Source organism: Brachyistius frenatus, unplaced genomic scaffold, assembly GCF_029030835.1.
Source record: "Brachyistius frenatus isolate BFR_SWC_R1_liver_20210118 unplaced genomic scaffold, ASM2903083v1 Contig_28, whole genome shotgun sequence".
In the NCBI taxonomy this organism is placed as follows: domain Eukaryota; kingdom Metazoa; phylum Chordata; class Actinopteri; family Embiotocidae; genus Brachyistius; species Brachyistius frenatus.
Genome location: NW_027210627.1, coordinates 4,193,799 through 4,220,762, shown reverse-complemented (window position 1 = coordinate 4,220,762; position 26,964 = coordinate 4,193,799). Strand labels below are relative to the sequence as shown.

Here is a 26,964-nt window from a genome sequence, read left to right as displayed (position 1 = left end):
AAATTATCATGCACCTCATGCATGTATTTCTATCTTTGTATATTTACATTATGTATTCCTTAGCCGTTTACCCTATCCCCCCATATTACAACTAAAGGCCTAATCCCAACCTTTACCTTTATCTAAACCTAACTAACAGCAGTCTTAGTTCTGACTCTCAAACATCCCTTTGTAGTTGTGAAGTCGCAGAAATGTCCTTCCGATGATGGTTTCAAACACACACACACACACACACACACACACACACACACACACACACACACACACACACACACACACACACACACACACACACACACACACGCTCACAGTCCATTTTCTGAAGTGACCACCTCAGCCTTAGACGAGAGCTGCCCCTCAGTTTTCTTGAGTGGGCGCCCGCTCCCACCCTCGCCCAACCAACCACCACCACCACCACCACCTAACCCTTCCAAGTGCCCCTTTGCAGGTTACCATAACAACCACGACCTCTGGCACTACACCAATTAGAAAACAATCAGCCTTGAGAGTCCAGAGTGGAGTGAGCTTGAGAGAGAGACGGGTACTGTACTGCACAGAAGTAAAAGATAAGTAGAGGGCAATAACAGCCGAAGAAACAGAAAGGAGGGGAAAAGAAGGTCCAGAGTGCATCTGTGCCATTGTAGAAGGAGAAAGCATAGGTCCTCCTTAGTTTGTGCTGGTTTGTGCTGGATGTCGTTCTTATTTAGCTTTACGTTGTACAGTGAGAGTCTTTGTAAAGCAGTCCTCCAGATGTCCTGTGACGGGACACAATGGAAGATAAAGTGTAGAGGTTTTATTACAAACTGCTAACATGCTACATAAAGGAAAATATACAGTATTTTCCCAGACATGGACGATTACGTACATAGTTTAAGTCTAGTTTTATACATTATATACAGTAAATGGAATCAACATACACTCCTGACACGTGTAGAGTAATACAATGTTGGGATTGTGAAACAGAGACCGAAAGAGACATCGAGGGAGCTCGTACAGGAAAAAGAGATGAGCTTTTAGCATTGCTTGGCTGGTCACTGGAGAGGCTTTCTTTCCTCCAATGTTAATTAATCAGAAGTTCTCTGAGCTCATTGAGTGTCACACACACACACACACACACACACACACACACACACACACACACACACACACACACACACACACACACACACACACACACACACACACACACACACACACACACACACACACACACACACACACACACACACACACACACACACACACACACACACGCACGCCTCTTTTTATTACCTACAGTAATACTCACTGTCATTATCTTGCACACTTTTCTCTCTCACACACACACACCCTGTGGAGGGGGCTTTTAAGGGGTGCCAGGTTGGTCAGTAAGAGTACTGTTTTCCAAACCAATCTCTCCTTGTAGGTAATTAGCCTGTGCAGGGCATGGGCTTTGGGTGTGTGTGTGTGTGTGTGTGTGTGTGTGTGTGTGTGTGTGTGTGTGTGTGTGTGTGTGTGTGTGTGTGTGTGTGTGTGTGTGTGTGTGTGTGTGTGTCAAGGGTTGTATTTATGCGGGTAATTGCATGATTGTGACTCAAAAGCTTATCACCGAATGAACAACCAAGGCAACATAGATCACTGAAAAATATCTGCAGCAGAAGCAGAAACTTATGTTCTGATTTGTAAAGAATTCTGTCTCATCTTCAGAAAATTCTGTGGACGGAATTTGCATTTTTCAGCCATTAATGACTCTCCACAAAAAACAACAGCTGTGGCTTTTTTCTTCATGTAACTTTAAACGGTGACAGAAAGTGACCTGGTGTACTTTTATTAATGTAAAAAGAGCTTTTTTCACAAATCTTAACTGACAAGTTTACTTATCTAAACTTTAAAACAGTTCTGAAAATTTCAACAAACGAGGGGGGCGGTTCTATGCAGGCTCATTCGTTTAGTTTAAAGGAACTCTTTTGTTAGTTAGGTGTGAAGACGTTATACTTGAAAAATAAACTATCGATTGATTATAGAAACTCTTTGGAAAGAAATGTGGAACTTTCAGCTAGCCAAGCAAGCAGAATGATGGACCATGGCGGATATGAGAGAGACGTTTGGAGTGTTTTAGGACTAAAAGGGGGTAAAGGTGAAATGGGATTAGGAACAAAGAAGGGGAAGTTAAAGAAAGAAAAAAGGGGGCAAGGGGACGTATAGAGAGGAAAAGATGGAATGACTGCCAGGAGCTAAAGGAACAAATTAGCCAAAAGAAAAGCAGGAAGAGAAAAATACAGAGTAAAAAAGGTGGAGGATAAAAGTGTAAAATTGACAAATGAACAGAACAGAAAGAAGAGTGCACATTTGTAGAAAAATAATTGGGGGTCAGTGCACGTTTAGAGCTAAAAAATAAATAATAAAAAAAAAAGAGGATGGTGATATAGAAGAGAGAATAGGTGGTCCAAATTCTGTAGGCTGAGAGAGGACATGAGTGGACCCAAATAATTGCAGGAATGAGAAAAGTGGATCAACCATTGAAGAGAAAAGGAGAAAAGAAGAGGGAGCGAGGGATTCAGGGGGAAGAGAGGCTAAGTGGATGTTGTGGGATATTTCAACGGATGAAATGGGGAACGAGGTGGACGGAGTGAGGATATGCAATGAGAATGAGGAGGGGGTCAGTGAGTGTCCGGGGCTAAAAGGGTAAAATTAGACTGAGAAAAGTAGATGGGAAACGTAAAAGGATAAACTGAAGTGAGATGCTGGGAGTATAAAGTGGTGAATGTGGAGAGGACTAAAAGAGAGGAATGAGAAGAGGTTGGGGGGGGGGGTTGATGGGGAGCAGACAAGAAAAAGGGCCAGAGTGTGTGTTTTCCGGACTCAAAGCGGGTGATTCAGCCTGGCTAATAAGGAAAAGCTCTCAAGAGGCACTCGTGTGCTCCATCCCTTCCTCCCCCTTTGCTCTCTTTCCCTCAATAGACCCTTTCTAGGTCTCTCGTCCCCCTGTTGCATTCTCTTCCTCTCATTTATGATTTCCGCCTCTCGTATTTGCACAAGTAGTTCTCAATGAAAAATAAATTCCATGCAAAGGACATCCGCCCACGATGGAGCACGTACATGGTGAAAGGACACATGGGCACATACACAGCCTCTTAAAAGGACACGCACTAAAAGTTTCAATACACAAAAGTATTTTAAGGGACGCAAGTATAGCTGTGTACATCTCTCCTGTTATTTTCTATGCAGATGCTTATTGCTGGAGTATTCTACCTTATGTATTTTTCATTCAGTTGATAAGGTGAATTATATCAAAATTTTAGTCGTAGAAACCTGCAGTTTTGGTGTGCATATTGTACATTTCAGATTTTATTAGATCAAAACATTCATGAAACAACGTGCATTACCAGCAGATGCTTTTTTTTTTTGCAAAATATAACTATGTTTCTGTCATCATGCAAGATGTGCACTCCAAAGCTTGCATTTTACCACATTGACCATGATTGTATCTTGATGGCCTGAACATAATAATACATCAATCACATGTTTTCGAACTGGGGGTGATTATAGAGATTCTAGTCAAGCTAGTGATGGGTATTATATAATTATGTATATCGATATATTTTCAATGGAGAGCCGGTGTTTGCATACGTGCAACTCTGTAAAGCTATTTAGTAATAATTGTGTGATTACCCAATATTAAACTATATACCACCTTCTCACCTTGTGCACTACTGGTTTTAAATCATAGCCAATTGGTGCAGCATCATTTTTCTTTATCAAAATGTTCTAAACTGCATGTTTTATCAAATAGATATAATTTCAACCCATCACTTAGACCTTTTTAATTTGGATGTTTTATTATTAGGTTTTGAAGGCAGTAGGCATGCTGGGAAATGTTCATTTGTTTGTCTAATGACCTTACTCCAGGGTGAGGGAAGGTGCCCAAGAAAAATATTTTCATCGGGGTCAAATCACAATTATGTTACACTTCTGCCGAGGGCCATATTTCCTTTTGGACAGTCACTCTGTGGCTTTCCGGCTGGTCCCGAGCTGCCAGGGAAGAGTAGGAACTGCGCTGGCTCGGCTTGCACCCGCTACTCTAGGCGGGATGAGCATAGCAGCCAAAGATTAGGTTTCCATGGTGTGGATTCGTGTTTTCAATTCACTGAGCCTCGTCTCCATGACGGCAAATAAATTACATTTATTACATGACCATTATCCCTAAACGAGGCAGAGGAGTAACTAAACATAAGACGCACTAAGCAGGACAGTAAGAGGAAGAGAGAGAGATGGTCTAATGGTTCATATCTCGCACTGAGGACCCAACCACAGGTTTCCAATGCCACTTAAGATTCTTGATGGTGAAGACAACATTAAGCACAAAGGGTGAGTCATTGTCTTCTTTGTATTAACATGCATACCATCTGGCCAAGTCAACTCCACGGCATATCTTCAGTTGGCTGCAGTTGTCGCTCTATTTCACAGTAAATGAACTAAACGGAAAAGGCAAGTGCCCCCTCAGCCGTCTCCGTGCAATGATTAGACAAGATGAACCTCCTGACCGCGTTCTTTATCATGAAGTGAGTAACACATTTAATAGAATTGCTATGGGAAACATAATTTAAGCACAACACAATCCGGACATAGACAGCACAGTGAATATATCTGGGTTTGTCGTAGGTTTTGTCGTAGTGCTGTTAACCAGTGAAATATAACACTGGACTGTGAATCAAAATCTACGCTGTAGGTTTCTTTGACGGGCCGACCGGTAATCCCTTTCATCAAGGATGAATCCAACTTTAGAGAGGCGCCATCCACAGCTATTGTGATTGGCTTGGACATTAGGCAAATAGGCCTTCTGCCACACACACACACACACACACACACACACACACACACACACACACACACACACACACACACACACACACACACACACACATGCCTGTTAAAGTCAAAGGGGGAATGTTGGGCCAGACAGCCTGCCTACATGATTTCATGCCAGCCAGTTTACCACCTGTAGTGCTTCCTATCTGTCTGTCTGACACACACACACACACACACACACACACGCACACACACGCACACACACACACACACACACACACACACACACACACACACACACACACACACACACACACGCGCGCGTCTGCACATACAGAAGGCCTGTCTAAATAATGTCTTGCCAGACAACATTCAATCTCTACTACACTCACACACGCACAACGATTGTCATCGCGATAGCATGCCAGCTTCCTCTGCCACTGTGAGTGCACACAGGCATTTAGACAGCTAGTCTGATTGATGTCATGGCAGTCGATGGAGCGCTAATTACTCCCCGTGCGTAGACGGCGCCGTATAAGAAGCAGTGTCATATCCTGTCAGCTGCATTTTATAAACAGGTGTCACTTCCTGTTAGCCTGTAGAGAAAAAAGAAAGAAAGTTAGCTACCTGACAGCCCGTACACGCACCCGTGCCACACACACAACCGCACTGTCGCACCGAGCCTTTCTTTCACACCCTCTCTCCCTCTATTCATGCCCCCTCTCTTTTTTTTCTCCCCGTGACCCACCTGCCAGCGTCGGTGATCTTTTGTTGTCAAACTTCATTAGTGGAGATGTCAGCTAATTAAAGCCAAGCACAAGCTTGGGAGATTAGGAGGAAGAGGATGATGAAGGGCGAGATGCGGGAGGGTGAGCGGAGGCGGGGGCAGAGGCTATGGAGATGAGCAGATGATGAAGAGAATAAGATGGAGTGGGAGGGAAGGAGAGATGGATGGTATCGAGGTGGAGACGGAAACGACGGCAGAGATGATTACCTGCATAAACCTGGGAGGGCAGAACGAGGCGAGAGGCTGAGAGAGAAGGACGGATGGAGGAGGGAGAAATTGAAAATACACCGTGGAGGAAGAGAAAGTGGCAGAATGTTTACTGTACGAAATGAGTCACAGTGAAGGAAAATGTGGAAAGGAAAATTGAATACATCACAAAAATGTCAAAATGGCAGAACAGATGAAATAATGTTAAAATATCTAACAATAGTTGTAAACAGATGATGGACGATAAGACACGCCGATTGAGTTGGTTTCCCTATAAGTGTGTGTGTGTGTGTGTGTGTGTGTGTGTGTGTGTGTGTGTGTGTGTGTGTGTGTGCTAGAAGTGAGAAGAGGAAGCAGAGTGAAACCAAGATACAAGATACAGGGATAGAGTTGATGCATTGACCTGTGTTTGTTGTTGTGGTCTGGCTGATCCTTGTAAGACACAGCTGATAACGATCCTCTACTCTACAACTAAACACCGGGGGGAGGGTGGGGGGGAAGATGCACAGACTCACACACATTTGTGGACGTGTGGACAGAAGAAATCTACAACTCCATCGTTCCTCATCACTCAAAATGAAGCTATATTTCCTCAGTTGTTCTCCTCCACTGTTATTGACTGTGGTTTCGTGCCCTGTTGTTGCCAAAAGATGATCCCAGCATAAATATAATAGCATGGTTATATTTAGACTGTTCGTCAATGAGTTTGAATGTAATACTAAATAACAACATGAGGAAACTTAATCCAATTTAATCAAACTTGAACATAGTGATATGATTAAATTACGTTATACAGTTTGTAACATAAGCTAAAACGATGTTAAGGTTCCCACCCTCTTACTGTCCATCTCATTTGAATAGAAAGTCAATGATCATTTACTGCTGCATTGAAAAGGGTAAGATGGTCATCTGTAACTGTGACATTTGGTTGCTGCATTGATTGACACAAATTTCCCGCTTTCCTTCAAAAGGGGAAGTCATTTATATACAGTATGTACCATCTCATAAGTTTTTTAATCAATCAGAGTTGATGTTTTCAAGCTTCATTGATTTTTCCAAATGGCTATCACGACTTTGTCTTCATGAAAGAAAATTACACTTCACTCTTTCTTAGAAGGTCAGCAGCACTGCAGGTGTGTATTAGGAGGGTTGTTATCCCTTTCTTGTCTTGATTTCCTCCAAGAATGCAAGTTTGGCCTGACACACACACACACACACACACACACGCACACACACAGGCACACACACACACACACACGCACACTCTCCTGGAAGACTTGTACCACTATGCATCCATAAAAGTTTCTAGCTGGTTCCTTCCATGTTTATGTATTGCTAAGCTTTTCATTTTCACACAAGTATACACAAACACTCTCATTTACACAGTCGTGCATGAATCTGACGAACACAAAAATCGGAGTGATGTATTTCACGCCTGGCATCATGCCCAACCCTTCAGTCCACGATAGCATACCATGTCAGTGTCACATTTAGACTCCCCTAACCCTGAAAAGTCCACACGTATAACCAGGGTTGAAGAGGGAGGGCATGTGACAAAGTAAAAAGAGTGATAAAGTCAAAGTGGGATCAAACCCGGGACTTTCACCCAGGAGACCAGGGTTTGAGTCCGAGAACGCGACGAGGATTTCTTCTGCTTACATCGTGTGCAACTTACTTGACATACATAACATGACTGTGTGTAAAATCACTAATTTCAACCTAAACTATGATCTTTTCTGAGCCCTAATCAATTCGTTTTGGTGCCTAACTAAGTACTTTTTTTTTTTCCTAAACTGTGTTTTTTTTGTGGGTAAATCTAAGGCCCTTACTTTTCAGGCCTAGGCTAGGTGATGTGACACTGACAAGGTATTCTTTAGTGGACTAATGGGTAAATTACACCCTTTGTCTTGATACTGGGTTGCATATTTCCCCTGTGTCACATCTAATAGGAGACCACGTCCTGTGTGTGCATGTGTCCTTACATACACTGCATGTGTTGCTGTTTGTTTGACAGATGACACCACAGTAATTTTCTGTCAAATGTATTAAACTTTTCAGTTCAAATTCATCTGTTAAAGAGAACTAAATATATTCATTACCAAACAGAGCAAAAATACCAATAGCACATCAGGTGGCTATGACTCCTTTCGATAACAGTGCTGGTGTTGGTAATGGATTCACCACATCACTCACGATTTTTTTTTTTTTTTTTTTTTTAATTATTGATGATGTTATTAAGTCTAGCTTGAGGTGAAGCAGGCCGATAATGCCTTCTCTAGGTATTTACACTTACTGTCGCCATTAAAGATTAAATAAATAAAGCATCTCAGAGAATTTAAACCTAGACACACTGCATTATAGCATTAAAGATTAATGTTAAATATACATGACCCATGATCTCTTGTCAGATCCCAAAACTGATTTACCGCAAGCCCCCCAAAAAAAACAGCGTCAAAGGTGTAAAGGAAGAAAAAGAAAAGGCGGGTTTTGTTACCAGTCTTGTAAATATTTATAGATATTAATGACAAAGACATATTCCTCTACTGTGGATACTGATATATTTGAGCTTGTATCTCACCATGTTATTAATGGAACAGAAGTCTTAATTATTAATAGCAGAATTATTAACAGCTGTGCCGAGTTTCCGATTCTGATTTTAAACATTTATGGAATTATTATTGGTGTGACAGAGCCAGAGCAAAAGATTGATCTCCCTGTGCTTGTGCGTGCGTGTTAAAAAAAAAAGAGGTAGAAGAAGAGAAACAAGAAAAGGGCCTGCTATATTTTTTAAACACTAAGGCTTTAAATATAAAGTTGCGTATGCTTTAAATAATAATATATTCCTGATGTGAAATCGATAGTAATGAAATTAATATATTTTAGTTGCAAACATGTTTTAAGTATTTGATCATCTACGCCGTCATGCACAAACACAGAACAATGCTATGCTATAGAGCTGATATCACTTGAACCATTCCTATTTAATGACCACATGGCAATTAAAAAGTGAGGTCATTCCAGTATGCAGCTTTTATGGCTCACTTGTTTCTCCAAAGCTAATCAATAGCTTTGTCGCTTTCTCAGTCTGTGGTCACGAAAATGTTTTCATATATATGTGTGTGTGTGTGTGTGTGTGTGTGTGTGTGTGTGTGTGTGTGTGTGTGTGTGTGTGTGTGTGTGTGTGTGTGTGTGTGTGTGTGTGTGTGTGTGTGTGCGCGCGCGCGTGTGTGTGTGCGCGCGTGTGTGTGTGTGCATGAAAGTGTTGTTGCGTTATGTTTGTGTTTATCACACATGTTTCTTCTTTAGCCTACCCTCTTGCTTTTATGTGGCGTAATAAATCATATAAAGTATTCTTTGTGTGTGTGTGTGTATTTATTTCTTAGTGTTTTTTTTTAATGTGTGTCTGTGGATAGAAAAGGAATACTTTGTTTGTTGTTTTATAATCCTGTTCTCCCTTTTGTCAATAAAATAAACCAGAGGGTGAGGTCGTACTTAGATATGAGAACTCATCTGACTGACATTAGCTGTTGCTGGGTAGCCAAACCAAACATATGTGCAGAGTTTGGCCTTTCAACTCTTCTCCTTTTCCCACATTTGTTTGAACATTCATGAACTAGAACTTTGGAATAAGGCCAACTTCGTAGCTGAAAATGTGTCCGTATGTTTCCTGAATCTTTCCTTCGTCTTTTCCACTCACTTTATATGCACTCACACTATTTCTGTCTTTCCAGTAGCACGTGCAAACAGAGTAGTTGGGTGAGGGAGTGAAAGCAGGAGGACGGAGAAGATGTGAGATATACCGTAGCATCGATTGCCAATACATGTTTATTTCTGTCTATGTGATGAGCAGCCAGCCTGCCTGAGGTGTTTCACTGCCTTTTTCAGTCTGGGATGAGCTCGTCCCCGGGATGCTGAATAACGTGGTTAAACAATAAAATTGGGGCTTTTTTTTTTTTTTTTTTTTTTTCTGGCTTACTCACTTGATAAAATTACATAAATAAATAAATACAAAATAAATGTAAAAAAAAACAAAACAGGGTGAAAGGGCCAAGAAGATTAAAAAAAAAAAAAGAAGAATTTTGCTCAGTCATCAAGTGCCATTGGCATCTGATTTCACTCTGCTCTGAATCTCTTCACTGCAGAAGTTGTTACTGCTGACACAGCTCTCTTTCACTTTCAGTGGTGCACAGACAAGGTCCCACATGCACACAGATTGTGTGTCACTATAATGTCGTCCTCTATGTATACTCTACATGAATACAGTTTCTCCAGAGTCACTTCTGTGCCTCCAGTGAAATGTTACGATGGAAAAATATACTGGATAGAGCACAGAAGCCATGCATGCACATTCTTTTCATTTCATGCCGCATAAACAGTTTTTAATGTTAAATATTTTCAAAATGACAAATAAATAAATGCATTTGTTTTAAAGCTGTTAGACACACTTTTTTGTTGTTGTTGCTTTATTCCATATTAAAATACCTTAATTTGTATTTCATCAACAAATACATTAAAATCTAATGCAGTAGCAGTGGTGGTATTAGTTGTAGAAACATTTATGTGTTGGACTAAAATAAATCTCATAAGGCTTGATCTGGCATGCCTTTAGTTCAATGCCTCTGGTATGTGGGATGTTGCAATTCTGTTTTTCCCAACTTCACCATCAACACTGTGGAATTCCTCTGTCTCTCATTGGCCGGACATATATGGGCATAAGGCCTTTTTTTTTTTTCTTGTCCTCCTTAGTTAAGCCGTGTTTAGTTGGCTGTGTGAGACGACACTGATGCATTAAATGAGCGGTCTGAGAGAAAATGCCACTGACAGGTCACACTTATAAGTAGTGCTTAATCAGGTAGATTTGTCCTGACAAATACATATTTTTACTGATGAAGTATTTCACATATACTTTCAGGCGTGTTCACTTATATTATTTGTGCATTACTGAAAGGTATTAGGATTTTGGACATGTACATAGATACAGAACATCCCAAGCAATATCCCAGAGTTCACTAAATCCCACTCTAGAGAAGAGTTATCTTTGATTTGATTCAGCAGTGTGTGAAACAGTTATTCTAGCCCAACAAGTTTGACTGCAGATTTTCTCTATAAAAGAAACAAATACTCACAAATCTAAAACAGATCAATATGCATGCACAATCTCTCTGATGGCAGTTTTCGTCGTTGAATTCCTTGAAGTTAATGTGACTTCGTTGCCATTGCTTATGACTTTTCATAAATCACCTGATGTTGCATCAATGTGTTTTTCCTCCTTGCATCAGCTCGATTCATGAAATTGCAAAGTGCAGTTCCAATGGTGCATATGGGTACATATGTGTATGATATAACTCCCTGCATTTCCATTACGTGTGGGTGAGTGGATATATGTATGTGTGCATGACTCACAGAGGTGCTCAGGGTTCAGCGTTGATATTCTGTATATTTGCAGTGTTGACACACACAGAAAGAACATATTCATAACATGATTGATGTTTTTGTTTTCTTTCCTGTTGCAAGAGAAAAATAAAAAGATGGAGAAACAGGCATACTGTAGATGTAGGCAGTCCGAATGATTAAGAGATCGTTCTGTGTGTGTGTGTGTGTGTGTGTGTGTGTGTGTGTGTGTGTGTGTGTGTGTGTGTGTGTGTGTGTGTGTGTGTGTGTGTGTGTGTGTGTGTGTGTGTGTGTGTGTGTGTGTGGCATGTGCTCACATGCATGCTGTGTGCGCATGTATGCAGCGTCATCTGTCCAGTCTTTATCTCTGCAGTAAAACTTCTGTAGACAGATGTCATGAAAGTATCTGTTTGAATAAACAGATGGTTGGTGATGTCTCAGAAGTGTTTTACATGACACGCTGACACTGATTGGATTCTTGGTGCGTTCATGAGCGAATGGGAAGTTTGTAAGTTCCAACCTACGAGTTGGAGAATCACCAGTTAAACTAACATTTTGGGAGCTCCAAGAAGTAAATTTGGTGTCATTTCATGTGGCAGCATTTGTGGAAAAGGAAGAACTGTACTTGCTCTGAAAATAAGGTGAAAGAGCCAGACTTGGTTAGCGTATCCTATCGAGTTTTCTGACTGTGTTAAATGTTGAAAACGGCAGTACATCAAAACTTGTAGAAAGTAGTGTACAAATTATATCGACCGTCTGAGCTCCAGTTTGTCCCTTTGCTGGTTTATATGGATGATGACAAAGTTGTTTTTTCAGTTATTATAGAGCACATTTTTGAGGGCTGCTATGTTGAGTGTTTGTGAATGCTCTCAACTAAGAAGCTAGTCTCTCTCAAATGGAAACTTTCCCAATTCCGAGCTGCCTGAACGTGCAATCTGTGGTGAGCTAGACTTTGGTTAAAACATATAGCAACCTAAAACTGGCCACTGTCTTGCTCTTAACGTCTCAAATCTCAAAGTCATTCAAAATTGTTGCTTTTTAGTTTAAAATTCAAACATCGGTGTGTTTTTTGTTGTTGTTTTTTTTACATTTGCATATCTGTTTTCCAGAATTATCTAAAAGTTATTTTATTTTGCTTTGGTTTCTCTGTGTGTATGTGTGTGTGTGTGTGTGCTTGTCTGTGCCCACCTACATCTGCCTCTGTGTGTGTGTGTGTGTGTGTGTGTGTGTGTGTGTGTGTGTGTGTGTGTGTGTGTGTGTGTGTGTGTGTGTGTGTGTGTGTGTGTGTGTGTGTGTGTGTGTGTGTGTGTGTGTGTGTGTGTGTGTGTGATAGTATGGACAGGATCCAGCTGCTAAGAAGAGAGTACCTGCAAGCGAGGAGAGAAGGAATAGTGCCGCCTTATGAAGAACTGGACCCTCGACGCAGAGGGCATGAAAACGACCCACACAGGGTAAGGAGCACGATCCCATACACAGCACAGACATACGAAGAAGCCCAAATGAAAATCGAAACTTCCACAGACATGCAGGTCAGGGAAAACAGCCTCATATTCTGTCAGTCAGAAACATATTCTGTCCTCACATTTCTAAAACCTTTTCACCAGTTTGTTCCATCAATATGTTGTCTTTCCATAAACATGCAGATGCTGTGCTTGCGTGCCAACACCGTCATATCCGTACAGTTTGTATGGTGTGTGTGTGTGTGTGTGTAGGCTGTGTATTTGTGAAGTTTATTCTTATTCTTTATCAGCTATCAGAGTGATCACTGCTTTTATTGCGTCTGTCGAGTGATCAAGGCCCTTTTGCTGTCAGTCGCAAGGTGCTCTTTCACGTGAACGGCTCCTGTAAGCATTGAGATGATAGTACTGATATGATCCACTTTTCACTGCGGATGAGACACGGATGAGATAAGTAGAGGTTGTACTCACTTGTCGTCCTGCAGGTACTGTTTTTCAAATCACAGTCACAATCCCATCCGCACGGGTCCAATTCTGAGCTGAGACTGGCTGAGTCATGCTGGAGGGAGCGGAAAAAACAAAAATCGGAGACGCTGTCAGATTGTTCAATTATTAATGTGCTAACAAGAAAACACCGCCCACATTAGTGCCAGGTGTCACCATCCAGTGACTGGTTTGCTACGTTGCTAATGAGTTGCAAAAACATGTAAACACGGTATGCTGCCAGGTATCATATTTTATTCTGAAAACGTCATTGTTTAGTAATATCTTCCTACTCCCCTCCCGCGGTCAGTTATAATTTTGTTTCAGTTGTTCGTACAGTATATAACTGAATATGTTAATACTGTCTGTCCTTTAAACCTCAAGTATTATCAGGCCGGTGTTTAACAGTTTACAGATACAGTCTGACATCAAAACCAACTTCTATCCTATAGAATCAAGTGTTTCCTGAATTACTCCTCCAACCCATATGACCATATATGTCCTTTGTTTCTACGACTCACAGGAGAATTAGTGCTCTTAGGTTTAGCCACAAATGCTGCTTGGTCAGAGTTAGACAAAGGTAATGGTTAGAGTTAAACCGTGATGTGCATTAGGATTAATACTCTTTGAAGTTATGAACCTGCAGCGTCAATAAACGCAGTATTAAAAAAAAAATGCCCCGAATCGTGGTTGGAAACAGGAAGTGAACTGTAGCCTCCTGCACCCACCTGCGAACCCTCCACCCAACCTGCCTCCTCCTAACAAGAAAAAAACCTCACATTTTATAAACGCAATCTGAACTGCGTATATGAATATAGATGAAATCCGTGAAGTAGTAACCTTTTTTTTTTTTTACAATTATTATACAATGAAATACTCCATAATACATTGAAACCAAAGAACAAAACCTTTTTACAGGCCCAAGCATTTGTTTAACAAATAAAAGTACTGTATAAATGTTTTTTTTTTACAAATAACTACTGTACTGTAAAATAATAATTTGAATCATCAATACGAACTGAAGGCTTCAAATTGCTGAGATCGGCACCGCCCCACTGCGACCCGAGTCATTGGATTAGAACGGGAGGAAATGAAAAATGATTATGAAAACAAATACAAAGTACAGTAGGACAAATAGTGACTCGTGTATTTCACATATGATTAATACAAATATGTAAGGGTTTTGGATTCATTTTTGGAAAAAAATAATAATAATTTCAAGATCCAGTCTTAGGTTTCCATAATATTGTGATATTTATTATTCACTATTTTAGACCAAATAAATGATGAAGAAAATATCAGCTAATAAATTGAATCTTTAATTCACACCTGAAAGTCATTTGGTTTGTGACCAGCCAGGGGGGAAGTGTCTGTCCCACTCAGGTCGATAGCCTCACATTACAATGTTCTCTGCCTCAAAATAATAAAACTTTGTTGTTTATAAAGCGGGGAGTGAGAGCAATTAGCATGCTTCAGAGATGGAAATTAGGTTTAAAGTTTTAGAGTTAAAAGAAGGGGGAGGGGGGATCAAAAGAAAAACAGAGCAGTAGCAGTTAGCGCCGCACCTAACAGGCCCCTCTCATTAAGGATGATGCATTTATTAATTAAAGCAAAAGCGATTATTTACCTGAATGGCTTTCTGTGGGAAGTGTAGTGGGAGAAGTAATGGCTGTGGAAGTGAGCCGATGGCGAACTAATTCAATTTCACATTTATGGCTTTGTTTGTTTCTCCTTTAGACGTTTTTATTTTTGTGGAATGACTATGAAAAGTAAAAGCGATGAAAACTTAAGTGTAGAGGGACAGAGAGAGAGAGTGGGACAGAAATAGAGATAAAGGCAGCCAGAGAAAAACAGGAGGGAACTCCTCATGCAATGTTGCCACAGTATGCTGAATGTGTTTTTTTCCCCTATGGCTCCATTATCATTTCATTGATTCATGGTTATGGGTTAGCTGTCTCCGCTAGCAAAATTATGTTTGCCTAAAAACAATTATCAAGCAACAAATGCCACACCACAACTTTCCAAGTGAGTGCATTGTCTGCTGGTGTGTGTGTGTGTGTGTGTGTGTGTGTGTGTGTGTGTGTGTGTGTGTGTGTGTGTGTGTGTGTGTGTGTGTGTGTGTGTGTGTGTGTGTGTGTGTGTGTGTGTGTGTGTGTGTCTTTTGGAAGACAACAGCAGACTTTCTCCCTAAGGAGAGGGGAACTACATCAACAGGACGCTGCGCTGTTGTCACATACACACAGTTACAAACAGTCCTACACAGAGGGTACTGTATGGACGCCAATTGTTCCAGTGGGCGGTGTGACACAGCCCTTATTATAGGATTTAATGAACAACTTTCACCTACTTTCTGTACTTTAGGCTTAAATGTGTGTGTTCAATTACAGTTAGTCATTTAATTACTAATTCCATTTTGTTGTGCGATGCAAAATGAAACAGCGTGGAACATTTCAAAGGTAGTTCCACTGCCTGACTCATTGTGCTGTTTTAATTCCCTACACCTTCAAACCTTGTGGTTATCCTCTGAAGGGGTTTCCTGGGCCTACGCTCCCTTTTTTTGCACCTTTTTTATGTTAGAAAAGTTCACACCTGAAGCTTTTCAATGTGGCCACAGTATGACTGCATAGCTGTTACAGTTACTGCAGCTTTTGGAGAGTGTGTAATTCTGCCGTTTAGTTGTCGGTTTGGCATGAGGCCACAGCTGCTTTACATTGAACATTGTGATTTTTTTTTTTTCTTATCAAGCACTTTCTACCATTTTATTTATACTGTGTTGATTCTATATATTGAAGTGTGTGTTGTTTGAAAGAATCATACTCAGCAAAACAGTATTTGTCATGTCTGAACTCTTCTAGGTATATGTGCATTGATATGTTTTTAAGATCATGAGCAAGAAGGGACAATCTCCTAAAACAATCTGAGCAATGCTATAACTATGTCGCACTGCTTGTATGAAGAGGTTAAACTGAGAAGAATGTAAAGGTGGGTTATTCTGTTAAAGTCAGCCACAATAGTATTTTAAAGAGACAAGACACACCACGTGTGATACTAGGGCGCATTATTAGGTGGAAACATTATACCTGCAATTTACCATCCCACCCATATTGTAGTACATATATTGATTATTGTTTTACTCTGATTCCATCCCTTCACCTTCCATTCATGTCAGCCTGACCTCTTGCCTTTCTCACCTGCTGTATTACACACTTACACCTAACAAATACATGATCCGTCAATGATAATGTAAAAAAAAAAAAAAGTATACATATTTAAAACTGTCTAAAATTTTTGAATTTTTTTATTTAAAAAAATTCAGAATAATTTATGAATTCCCTAAAAACAAAACGAAAGAAATAAGACCCAATGGTCAACATCCTTGAAAAACGTGGAATAAAAGTTCACAGAGAGCCGCTGGAATTTTTTTTATTCATCCTGAATAATAGAAAAACTTCACAATGTCACTGAGTGGGCTGGGACTGTAACCTATGAGGCAGCAGTTCGTAGTTTGGTTCATGGTTCAAACACGTCTTACTACTCAGTAAAGTGCCCGTCAGTCAGCTTGTCAGTCCCCTGCTTTGATCTGGTTATTTTACTTTGATTTATGTTATCTCACAAAGGTATGTGCAGCCAAAGGGGTCTTTGACCGTCAGCGCCCAGGATGAATTTTTCCTCTGGAAACCCTCAAACTTCTTTCTCCCAGTTCGCAATTCAGTCTCACTTTGCAGTTTTCTTCCATGTTCGTACCATTTAGCTAAAAAAAACAACCCAAAAAATCTTTCTGAAGCTTGACAGATGCAGTTCTCTATTTCCTCCGCTCCCTGAAAACGCCTGTCAAATTCTGCAGCCGCTGAGCTCATTCCGCTCTCTGATGATGACTCTATCCTCTTCGTCACAGTTGCTAGGCCAAGTGGTTTGCTTGCATTTGCCTTTTTCATGCCATGTTTGTGGTGCCGTCTTGACAAGCTCTCCACTGGTGAATGTGTTGATATTGTAGCTGGCCTGTGTTGCAGCTGCATTCTTGCTTGTGAGTTTGGTAAAGACTAACCGTTTGAACTTCAATTTCGACTTCAGCTTACAAACTTGCGAAGTTGTTAGTTTGCTTTGAAGTTTGGGTAGTTTGTACTGTGACGTTGTTCGAGTTCTGCTTTTTGGAAGAGCAGCAGATTGGTGAAAAATAAGGCAGCTTTTTTTTTTTATCTTTGAAAAAATGTTGCCTGCTTTGTCAGCATAGACGCATTCTTATTAACATACATATGCATGAAACTGGCTTAATTTTACTTTTGAGCACTGAACATCATCTGCTTGTTACCTGTTATTGATACAAAGGTGATTCTTAGTACCATCACCTTTCACAGGCCAGAGGGCTGCTCGATGGTTAGGACCCAAAAACGTTGGCATGGAGTAGCCTCCTTTTGTCTTTGCATTCCTGTGAAGATAATCAGGTGCGGGCAACTTTTAAAAGGGAGTCAGAAACACATATGAAACTGTTTTACTTCGGTTGTTAATGGCAGTGAAGATCAAAAATGGAAAAACTGTGCCACCTCCAAATGTTGGCCTGACACAGTTATAAGAGGATCTTGTATCATATCCTGTTGATCAAGGCTGAATTCCCTGTACTGTCAGAACTATGTCCGGTCCTGCCCTCTATGTAGACAGTCTAATATGCATGCACTTTTGTGTCTGCTTCTGTGTTTTTACAAGTTTTTGGTGTGTGTGTGTGTGTGTGTGTGTGTGTGTGTGTGTGTGTGTGTGTGTGTGTGTGTGTGTGTGTGTGTGTGTGTGTGTGTCTCTGGGATTGTTTCTCTTTGTCTTTTGGTTCAAGGTTACAGTCCTCTGAAGTGTGTCCAGTATTCTATCTAACCTTGTCACTGTTAACATCCAGAGAAAAGCACACCATTGTGAGTTCCACAATAGAATTTGGGAAATTCCCAGCACACAGTTCCCAGAACCAGTTTTATTTTTTTTGTACTTTTTTTTTGCCCATTATAGATTCACAACTCTAAAATCTCTGCATTTCTAACTTTAATCCATTTGTCCGATACCTTCAGTATGTGTACAGTTATGCACACATTGAGCAAATATGTAGCATTTGGTGGTAATTTAGCCGACCTTGCATTTCAAAGAAATTGTAAAAGTTGTGTGTAATTCCCCATAAAGCAGAAAACATAATTTTCTTAACTTCCTCTTTATCTTGACACCATCTTTGAGAAAACCATCCATGGAGAAGCTTTAAATAGGTCAGAAATGCTGGGACACTGACATAAAGTATTGACCTAGGTACAGACAAGAGAACCTTTTCACAGTGATAACACTTTAGTGCCATGATTTGCCTGTATGTGGGTCCATTAGTAACACCCATGACTAACAGTAAACACAGTTTTTCCATCCTGTAGAAGCAGCGTAAGGAATACTGTATTGCTTTCTATTTTTGTAGTGCACAGATAATTAGGGTGAGATCTCTGGTTTCCCAGGGTGTACTTTCTTCCAACATTTCTCGCACTACCTTCCGACACGATCTTGTATCTTGTAACACATCACATTGTGGGGTGGTGTTTAGATGAAATATTTTTTGTAGTGACATTTTGTGGTACACAAATCAGTGAAGTCCTTGTTTCATGAATAATCAATTGCCAAGTGGGCTTGAAAAATATCGTAACACCTCTATGTATCAGTAACTTAAGCATGTAGTAGTTCTCAGGTAAGGAAAGATTCATAAACCAGGTTTTTAGTTATACAATTGTGAGTATGACATGCTCACTGTTGTAGTCTCACTGATAAAGACCTTCATTGCAGGTTCTTACTTGTTTTTTAGGTGGGTTTTTTTTTTTTTTTACCTTTTCCTATTTTATTTTTATTTTAAAATATCATTGACCATTTGAAAACATTGTGCCACTTTGATTGTTTGTCTCTTGGTCATGAACCCGCAGGGAATTATCGCCACAATCTGTAGCTCACTTCAACTTTATAGTGTTTTATAGCAGCTGTTTTCAGAGAAACATTTTATAAAAATCCACTGGGCACTAGACAAAGTAGCTGGTGAACATCGTGCCATATTTAGCAGCTGTTATTATTATTAGTAATATTATCGTTGCCTCAGTAAGGCCAGAAAAGAGCTAAAAGAGTTGATGGTGGACTTGGATTCATCAGGAGGTCAAAGACACAACTTTAAATAAATAATAATGTGCTGTGTGTAAGTAGGCAACCGTTTGCAAACATGTTTGCCATCTTAAGACATGATGATGTGGCCAAAAAAAAACAGACATCACAAGTTAAATCACTATTATGACTGGATGCCAAGTGAATTCGGACACTTGATCATTTTACTTTACATGTTGGTGATTTGTGCAGATGTAGGATGTGTTTGCTTGAGAATGAAAGCACGGCCTTCACTCGATGTACAATTAATAACAACGCGTATGAAGGCTTACATTTGCTGTACACACACTGTACAGATATTAGAGCAGTGAACACACATTGAAACATATCACTTTCATTTATTTAGTTAAAGCAAACTTAATTTTGAGGGAAAAAATGCTACTTTTCTGATATCATTGGGTTTTGTGTTTACAGTATATCTACAAACAGTGTAGAATCAGTGGAACTTTTTTATACATTGTCCTGTAATTTGCTGTCAATGTAGCAGGATAATAATCCTAAACATCCACACAATGCAACCAAAAATCTTTCTACAGTCAAACATTCATCATTGGCCAAAACTAATCACTCACCCTCAATCCAACTCAGCACATGTTTCACTCACCAATTACAGGTCTAATAGAACATCACCAAAGATTTGTGTTGCTGATTTCAGTAAATTGAAGTCTCTCAAAATATTCAAGTTGCACATATGAGGAGGGTTCAGGGATTAAATCCACATGTTGGGAGTATTGAGGCAACAAAACAGAAAATGTGTCTCTACTTTCTGACCTTGCTGGTTGTAGTTGGTTGTGCGTATATATCTGCCTTTAATAGGCAATAATTCAATGTACAGGTTCTGCTTGAATACAAAATCTTCTGTCAGAATAATGCCATAAAGTTAGGTCGTTATAAATTTGCCTCAAACTTTTAAAATCAGATATTTTGTCCATACTATAAAGTTGTACCTGCAGACCATTGCATTTGTGATTTTACAGTCATGCAGGGGCAGACAAAACCTCTTTGTCCTCCCTTTTTACACACACACACACACACACACACACACACACACACACACACACACACACACACACACACACACACACACACACATTTCCTTCACGACCTCGAAACTGCTCATGTGATTTCAGCCATTATAAAATAGAAATAGCCAGGCTACCTTGGGTGTTTTATAGGTGGAAGGGCAGGGGATTAAACCCCAACTCGCTATTAGTAGAAAGGGACTGCAGTAAACCTTGTAGCTGAATGTGGCTCTTTGTTATAACAGGCAGGGTTAAGAGAGTTGTTTGTGCTGTACATAAAAAAAATTATTAAAAAAAAAAACAGTTTTTCAGCTCGCTCTCAATCCATTTTCTTTCTCTCTCTCGCTCTCAGTGTAGTTTTCCATCATATTCAGTTTGGCTCATGGTCTTCCAGCTTTATTTGCCTCCCTAAACCCTCTCTGTTTACCTTGTCTCCCTCTTCAGGAGGAGGCTCATCATTATTTGTACATAATTTTCTATTAAGTATGACATTGGGGACTAGAATGGCGTTGTTGGTTGGTTGAGATGATTGATAGGTCCATTCATTTATACGTACTCCAGTCTCTAAGTACTTGGATAGAGAGGCGGGTGGAAAGATGGACATGTAAATGCAATATAGTGTCAGAACAATTGCAGAGAGAAAACCAGAATGTGAGAAATAAAGAGAGAGAAGAAGAGTTGGGTTCTTTAGCATGTCGACTACCAAGTGAGGACATGTTTCTCCATACTCCAATGCTAATACCAGCTTGGTGTTACTTTAAAGCCACTGGGATACACTGTACGACTTCACCCAAACAGCAAAGACTGCACTGCTGGCAGCGTACGCACACAAACAGCACACTCACAGAAGCTTTTCTAATCTCATGAATTAAATGGGATGCATTTCAAAGAGGGCTGTTGCTTTTTTTTTTCCTCCCTTTGCATGAATAAACCCACAGACGCCAACAATAAAAAAAACCAAAACTGCAAAAATCCGGATAACAAAATACACGTGGAACATGGAAAAAGACACTGATTAATACATGCAAGCAGTCTCACCCAGCCACCATGCTAACACATGAACACGCATACAATGCAATGTGGTTAGACTAAACCACATGTGGTTTTCTCATGAAAAAATACATACTGACTGTTAAAACCTATCACCCAGATTATATTCTGTCACTTTCTCTCTCTGTCTGAATGCAGCCCTCAATGTAATGAATTTACTGTATAATTAACTGCAGCTCACTTTCATAACTTTTTCAGCTGAGAGTACTTTCCCTGTGCTCTGCATTTTTTGCAGAAAATACCTTTTATTTACTTCGCTGACTAATTAAACCAATAATTAAATCAATTTATAAATTCAAGCCATTGCCTAAAGTGGATAAAGGTTAGAGTTTGGCGTCTCTGGGGAGAACCGGTATAAATTTATCATCTGACACATCAGCATTATTTCAACAACAGCAGGGTAAGGCTTGCAGTGCTTTGTTGGCTTCAGTTGATACGAGAACAACTGACTGGATGAAGAAATGAATGCTAATAAAGCATATATGTCAGACAGTTTTTAACAGAGATCTGCATGATTAAGATAAGATGGTTTAGAAAGGTCATGTGGAAATGCAGGAGTGACACAGACAGCATCTCCCCGAGAAACACACCATCACTCACGAATGTGAACACATGATCACGCACATGCGCACACATGTACACAGTCACCCATCTGCAGGCAAATACATACTTTGCAGTCAGACATTGGTTTTTCCTGTGCGATCATGGGATTGAGCTCTATGCAGTTACTCATGCTGGCCTTATAAGGACAAGTAGAGCGTTGGCATGGTACAAATGTGCTGAATCTAATGGAACAGAAAGGAAACTGGGCTCAGACTGATGGTCCAGAACAACTGTTAGACGGAGGGAGGGAAGGAGTAAGACAGAAATAATAAGAGGGGACAGGAGGAAGGCAAATTAAAAGAAATTAAAGAGCAGACATTCTCCATTTTAACCCTGAAAAGTCAGGAAGGAACCTTGTAGCGACGCACCGCCGTTACCTATGCTGCAGACAGTATTTGAGATGCGGTGTGATGAAGGTGCCGAGGAGAACACGTACATAATTTCATTGGATATATTTATTATTGGACTATGGATGCTGGGAGCCATGTGCACGGCTGGGACACTGGGTTGTTCCTTTTGTTCTCCCTGGGAACAAACAAATAGACAAGTGCAGTGAGTGACTGATTGAACAGACCTGAGTGTGATAATGTCTAATTAGTTACGTGGCAGAACAATAGTTATATATATTGCCAAACTAAGGACACATGTTAATTTAAACATGGCAACAACTCACCTCTGCCTGTTTCCTCTTCCCAGGGTGTTTGGGCAAAATAGTTCCCCGGGGGCTTGAGCACCCATTTATAGTTCCGGGAAGTACCAACCACAGGAAGCAGATAGGGGGGGAAGTCAAGATATGTGTTGCTCTGGTTATTTAGATAAATTATGTATTGATAATTTCCTTTATTTATAGGACTGTAAATAGTTGTAAATTATTATGGATATCTTTGGGTTGGTGAAATAATATAGATATGTATTGTACATTTTGATTGTTGATACATACACTTACCTGTAGATGGTAGGTCTGGGCTAATTAGAGTGAGCAAATGTGTATGGTAGAGACTGGTGGGAACTGGGAGGTGATGGGGAACCTTTGGTGTGGTGTTAGAATGTAAAAATAAATGAAGCTTCATCTGAAACCCCGCCTGGACTACTGATCTACTCATTTGCCTCCATGGCCGCTCAGGCATGTTGACAAACCCATTCACTATAACTATTTAAGCATTCATCCATGGCATTTACAACTCAGTATCACAGTAAAGCGTGTAATACACCGGGGAGTCCACTAGAGGACACCGTGTTAGTGTGACGGTTAGCCTAGCTTCAACATGAAAAGCAATTGCATGTCATGTGATAGAGGTCATGTGACAAAAGTTATGCGACAAAGTAGGAAAGTGCTAAAGTCCGTGTAGAGGAGCAGATGTGGAGTTGTGGGTGTAGATCACCGGACTTTTACCCACGAGACCAGGATTTGTGTCTGCAAGAAAGCAATTATGGAATTATTTAAGAAAATGTTCATCTAACCACTTAGTTTTGATGTCTGACCCTAAATACTTTTTTTTTTTTTTTTTTTTGTTCTAAACCTAACCTGATAGTTTATCACACCTAGGCGAAAAATATGAATATGACACGCTGTCCTCTACTGGACTGGCAGGTGTATTACAGGCTTTGTTGTGTACCGGGTAAGAATATACAAACCAAACCAATTTTCTTTAATTTACTTCCTCGCTTTCTCACCAGTATCTCGCTGCTTTCTCTGTGTGTGTATGTTGATTAATATGGCCAAACCTGATACCAGGTCAGGAGGTTACAAGTCAAAGATGGGATCAGTGTCACATCATTGGGTGGAGACTAGTTGGAACTAGCATAGCTATGCTCATGCACACACACACAAACATAGACAGGTATGATATATACATCTTCTCACTGTCTCAGTCAATAATAGAGACATGTCCAGAAAATGTTTGTTCCCCTGTTTCTCTTACACTCCCTTTCTATTTCTTCTCAGTCCCTATGGACCACTGTGATGTTGAGCTAAAGCTCTCTCTCTCTCTCTCTCTCTCTCTCTCTCTCTCTCTCTCTCTCTCTCTCTCTCTCACACACACACACACACACACACACACACACACACACACACACACACACACACACACACACATGTCGTGAGGTAATCTCTAGTAAGGTTTGGTGGTTATGACTGAATCGATGAATTAACGACTGATTTATTATCAGACATTTGGAGCCATTAACAGTCATTCACGCCAGCTGACCGAATAAGATAAGTGTGTGCGTGTGTGTGTGAAAAGTTAAAGAAACCTGAAACCTGTGAGATGTTTAAAGAATACTCAGAACCATGCAAAGGGGGAAGAGAAGACTATAGTTGTATACTGTGTATGTGCTTATATAACTCATATTTTGAGGACATGAATCTGTTCAAACAGTCACCTTGTGGGGACTAACCTCCCTTTTGGGGAAAATAAACAAACATGACTCATTATATTTTACAGAGAAGGCTTGGTTTTACGTTAGGCTAATGACTAGGGTTAGGTAAGTAGTGGTTAGGCTTTTGGTTAGTCTTCAGGAAATTACTTTAAGACGATGTAATGTCCTCTGAAGTAATGGAAACAACTGTGCGTGCGTGCGTGTGTGTGTGTGCGTGCAAGCTTGCACAGTGAGGAGTTAACTGATGACTTATAATAAAAACCACTTCAGTACATCGAGCCAAATGCAAAACCATCTTGAGTCCGACTAGTCCGAGCCAAGTCACACAGGCTCTATTTGAGTTGGCAGGAAAACAGTAGGAGCTAACCTGGTGTTGATAGAGATCCCCTCATACACACAACACACACACACACACACACACACACACACACACACACACACACACACACACACACACACACACACACACACACACACACACACACACACACACACACACACACATACAAACACACATACATTATCTAAGCAAGTAAAAATGTCTAAAACTGACCTACAGTAAGCACACTTATGTTACACTTTAACAAGGAAAATGTTTGTTTGTATAAATCGCTCAATAAAAATTAATTTCCTGGAAAAAACAGGGATAGTTTTCATTGCATGGCACTTTCATGGCCCTGTTTGCATTCTTTTGTAAATGTAATTGCTGTGCAAATTTAAAATTCAACATGTTGAGTTCAAATTAAGTTCAGCGAACACAGTTGCAGTCTGTAGGTGGCAATTTTTTTTTTGTGCAATTAATGAATTTATCATTTTGTCAAAATGTGATAAAAAACTGAAAAGGCATCTAAAACAACTTCCAAGAGCTCAATATGACATTTTTAAAAATCTAGTTGTTTTGACCAACAGTCCAAAACCCAAATACATTTAGTTTACTATCTTACACCAAAACAGAACTGAGAATCTTTAGGATTTGTTCTAAGAGTGTGTGTGTGTGTGTGTGTGTGTGTGTGTGTGTGTGTGTGTGTGTGTGTGTGTGTGTGTGTGTGTGTGTGTGTGTGTGTGTGTGTGTGTGTGTGTGTGTGTGTGTGTGTGTGTGTGTGTGTGTGTGTACGTGTACAATGTAGTGCAAACACAGGTCCATAGTGCAAAAGTTCAGACGTCATGGGGTAAGAGGGGAGAGAGTTAAGCATCCTGACAGCCTCATGGGCGAAGATGTTCCTCAGCCTGTAGGAGTTGCATGATCTGCGTGAGGGATGGTTACGTTTCCCACCATGCTGAATGCTTTGCGGGTAAGGCAGGTGTTGTAGATGTCCAGGAGGGAGGAGGAGTGCAGAACCAATGATCCTACCAGCTGCGTTCACAACGCGCTGCAGGGTCCTGCGGTTGGAGGCGATGCAGTTCCCAGACCACGCAGTGATCAGCTGGTCAGGATGCTCTCCATGGGGCCTCTGTAGAAGGAGCACATGATGGCTGCCAGGGCAGGAGTGATCTCTTTGATTTGCCGAGGAAGTAGAGGTGCTTCTGGGCTTTCTTGGCCAGCGATGCAGTGTTGTTTGTCCAGGAGAGATCCTCTGTGACGTTCACACCCTGAAATGTGGTGCTGCTCGCCCACTCCACAGCAGAACCGTTGCTGGTCAGAGGCGGGTGTTGGGTGAAGGTTATTATTTGAAGTCTATAAATAAGTTATTATTTGAAGTCGACAACAATCTCCTTTGTTGCGAATGAGAGCCACCACAGTCGTGTCATCCGCAAACTTAATGATGTGATTGGTGCTGTAGAGTGGTGCACAGTCATGAGTTAGCAGGGTGAAGAGCAGAGGGCTGAGTACACATCTTTGGGGAGCCCTTGTGCTGTGTAATAAATCAGTCAAAAATATTTACCAACTAGTTTTCAACTGATCAGCTTATCGATTGACCAAGCAGGTTTTTTTTTTTTTTTTAGAGGGGTTATGGTCTTGAGTCTTTGTAGTTACTTCCTGTGCCAGATCAATAACAAATTTAAATTTTGTTTTGTTATTTTCAGTTTCTCTAACTGATGAAATAAACACATTTTTCAATCTGTTTATGTGATAGTATTAGTTTAAAAAAAAAGATGGAATCTGACTCTGGTGTTTCAGATGATGTCAGAGTCATTTTTAGAGGAAAGAGGGGTTGCAATGAAAGTTGGTGTGAGGTTTAAGATGAGGAAATGGAAGAACAATTAGAGAGAAAGAGAGAGTTGGAACTCATTAAAAAGAAAATCAGAAGGGGGGAACATAGAGAAAATAAAGAGGGTAAACTTGATCAAATGTGAGGAATGTTGAGGCTCAAATGAAGCAAGAATAGTTAAAAAAAAAAAAAAAAAAAGAGGCGGAAAGAGTGACACGACGATGTAGATAAAATCAAGAAAAAATATAGACATGGCAAGAAAAGGGTGAAATGGAAAGTGTAAGTGAGGCAGATGGAAGGAGGGAGAGAGAAAATGACTAAAAAGGGAGAGTTACGCATTCGGTCATTATGGAGGAATGTTAATATGATTAGTGAATGACTGACCTCGCTGTCTGGGACTGGTGCCTGGCTGGTCCGATAACTGCTGAACGTCTGTTAAAAACACACACGCACGCACGCACACACACACACACACACACACACACACACAC

At 40.4% G+C, this 26,964-nt stretch overlaps 1 protein-coding gene across 3 annotated transcripts in view; it reads left to right on the top strand.

Annotated features, from left to right (window-relative positions):
- pard3bb (par-3 family cell polarity regulator beta b) overlaps window positions 1-26,964 on the top strand; it is a 198,765-nt gene that overhangs the window by 129,341 nt on the left and 42,460 nt on the right. For all 3 annotated transcript variants that reach the window (XM_069698895.1, XM_069698896.1, XM_069698897.1), the window contains exon 22: window positions 12,507-12,624. In XM_069698895.1, the coding sequence (XP_069554996.1) occupies window positions 12,507-12,624 (118 nt within the window). The remainder of the gene's footprint in view (window positions 1-12,506; window positions 12,625-26,964) is intronic.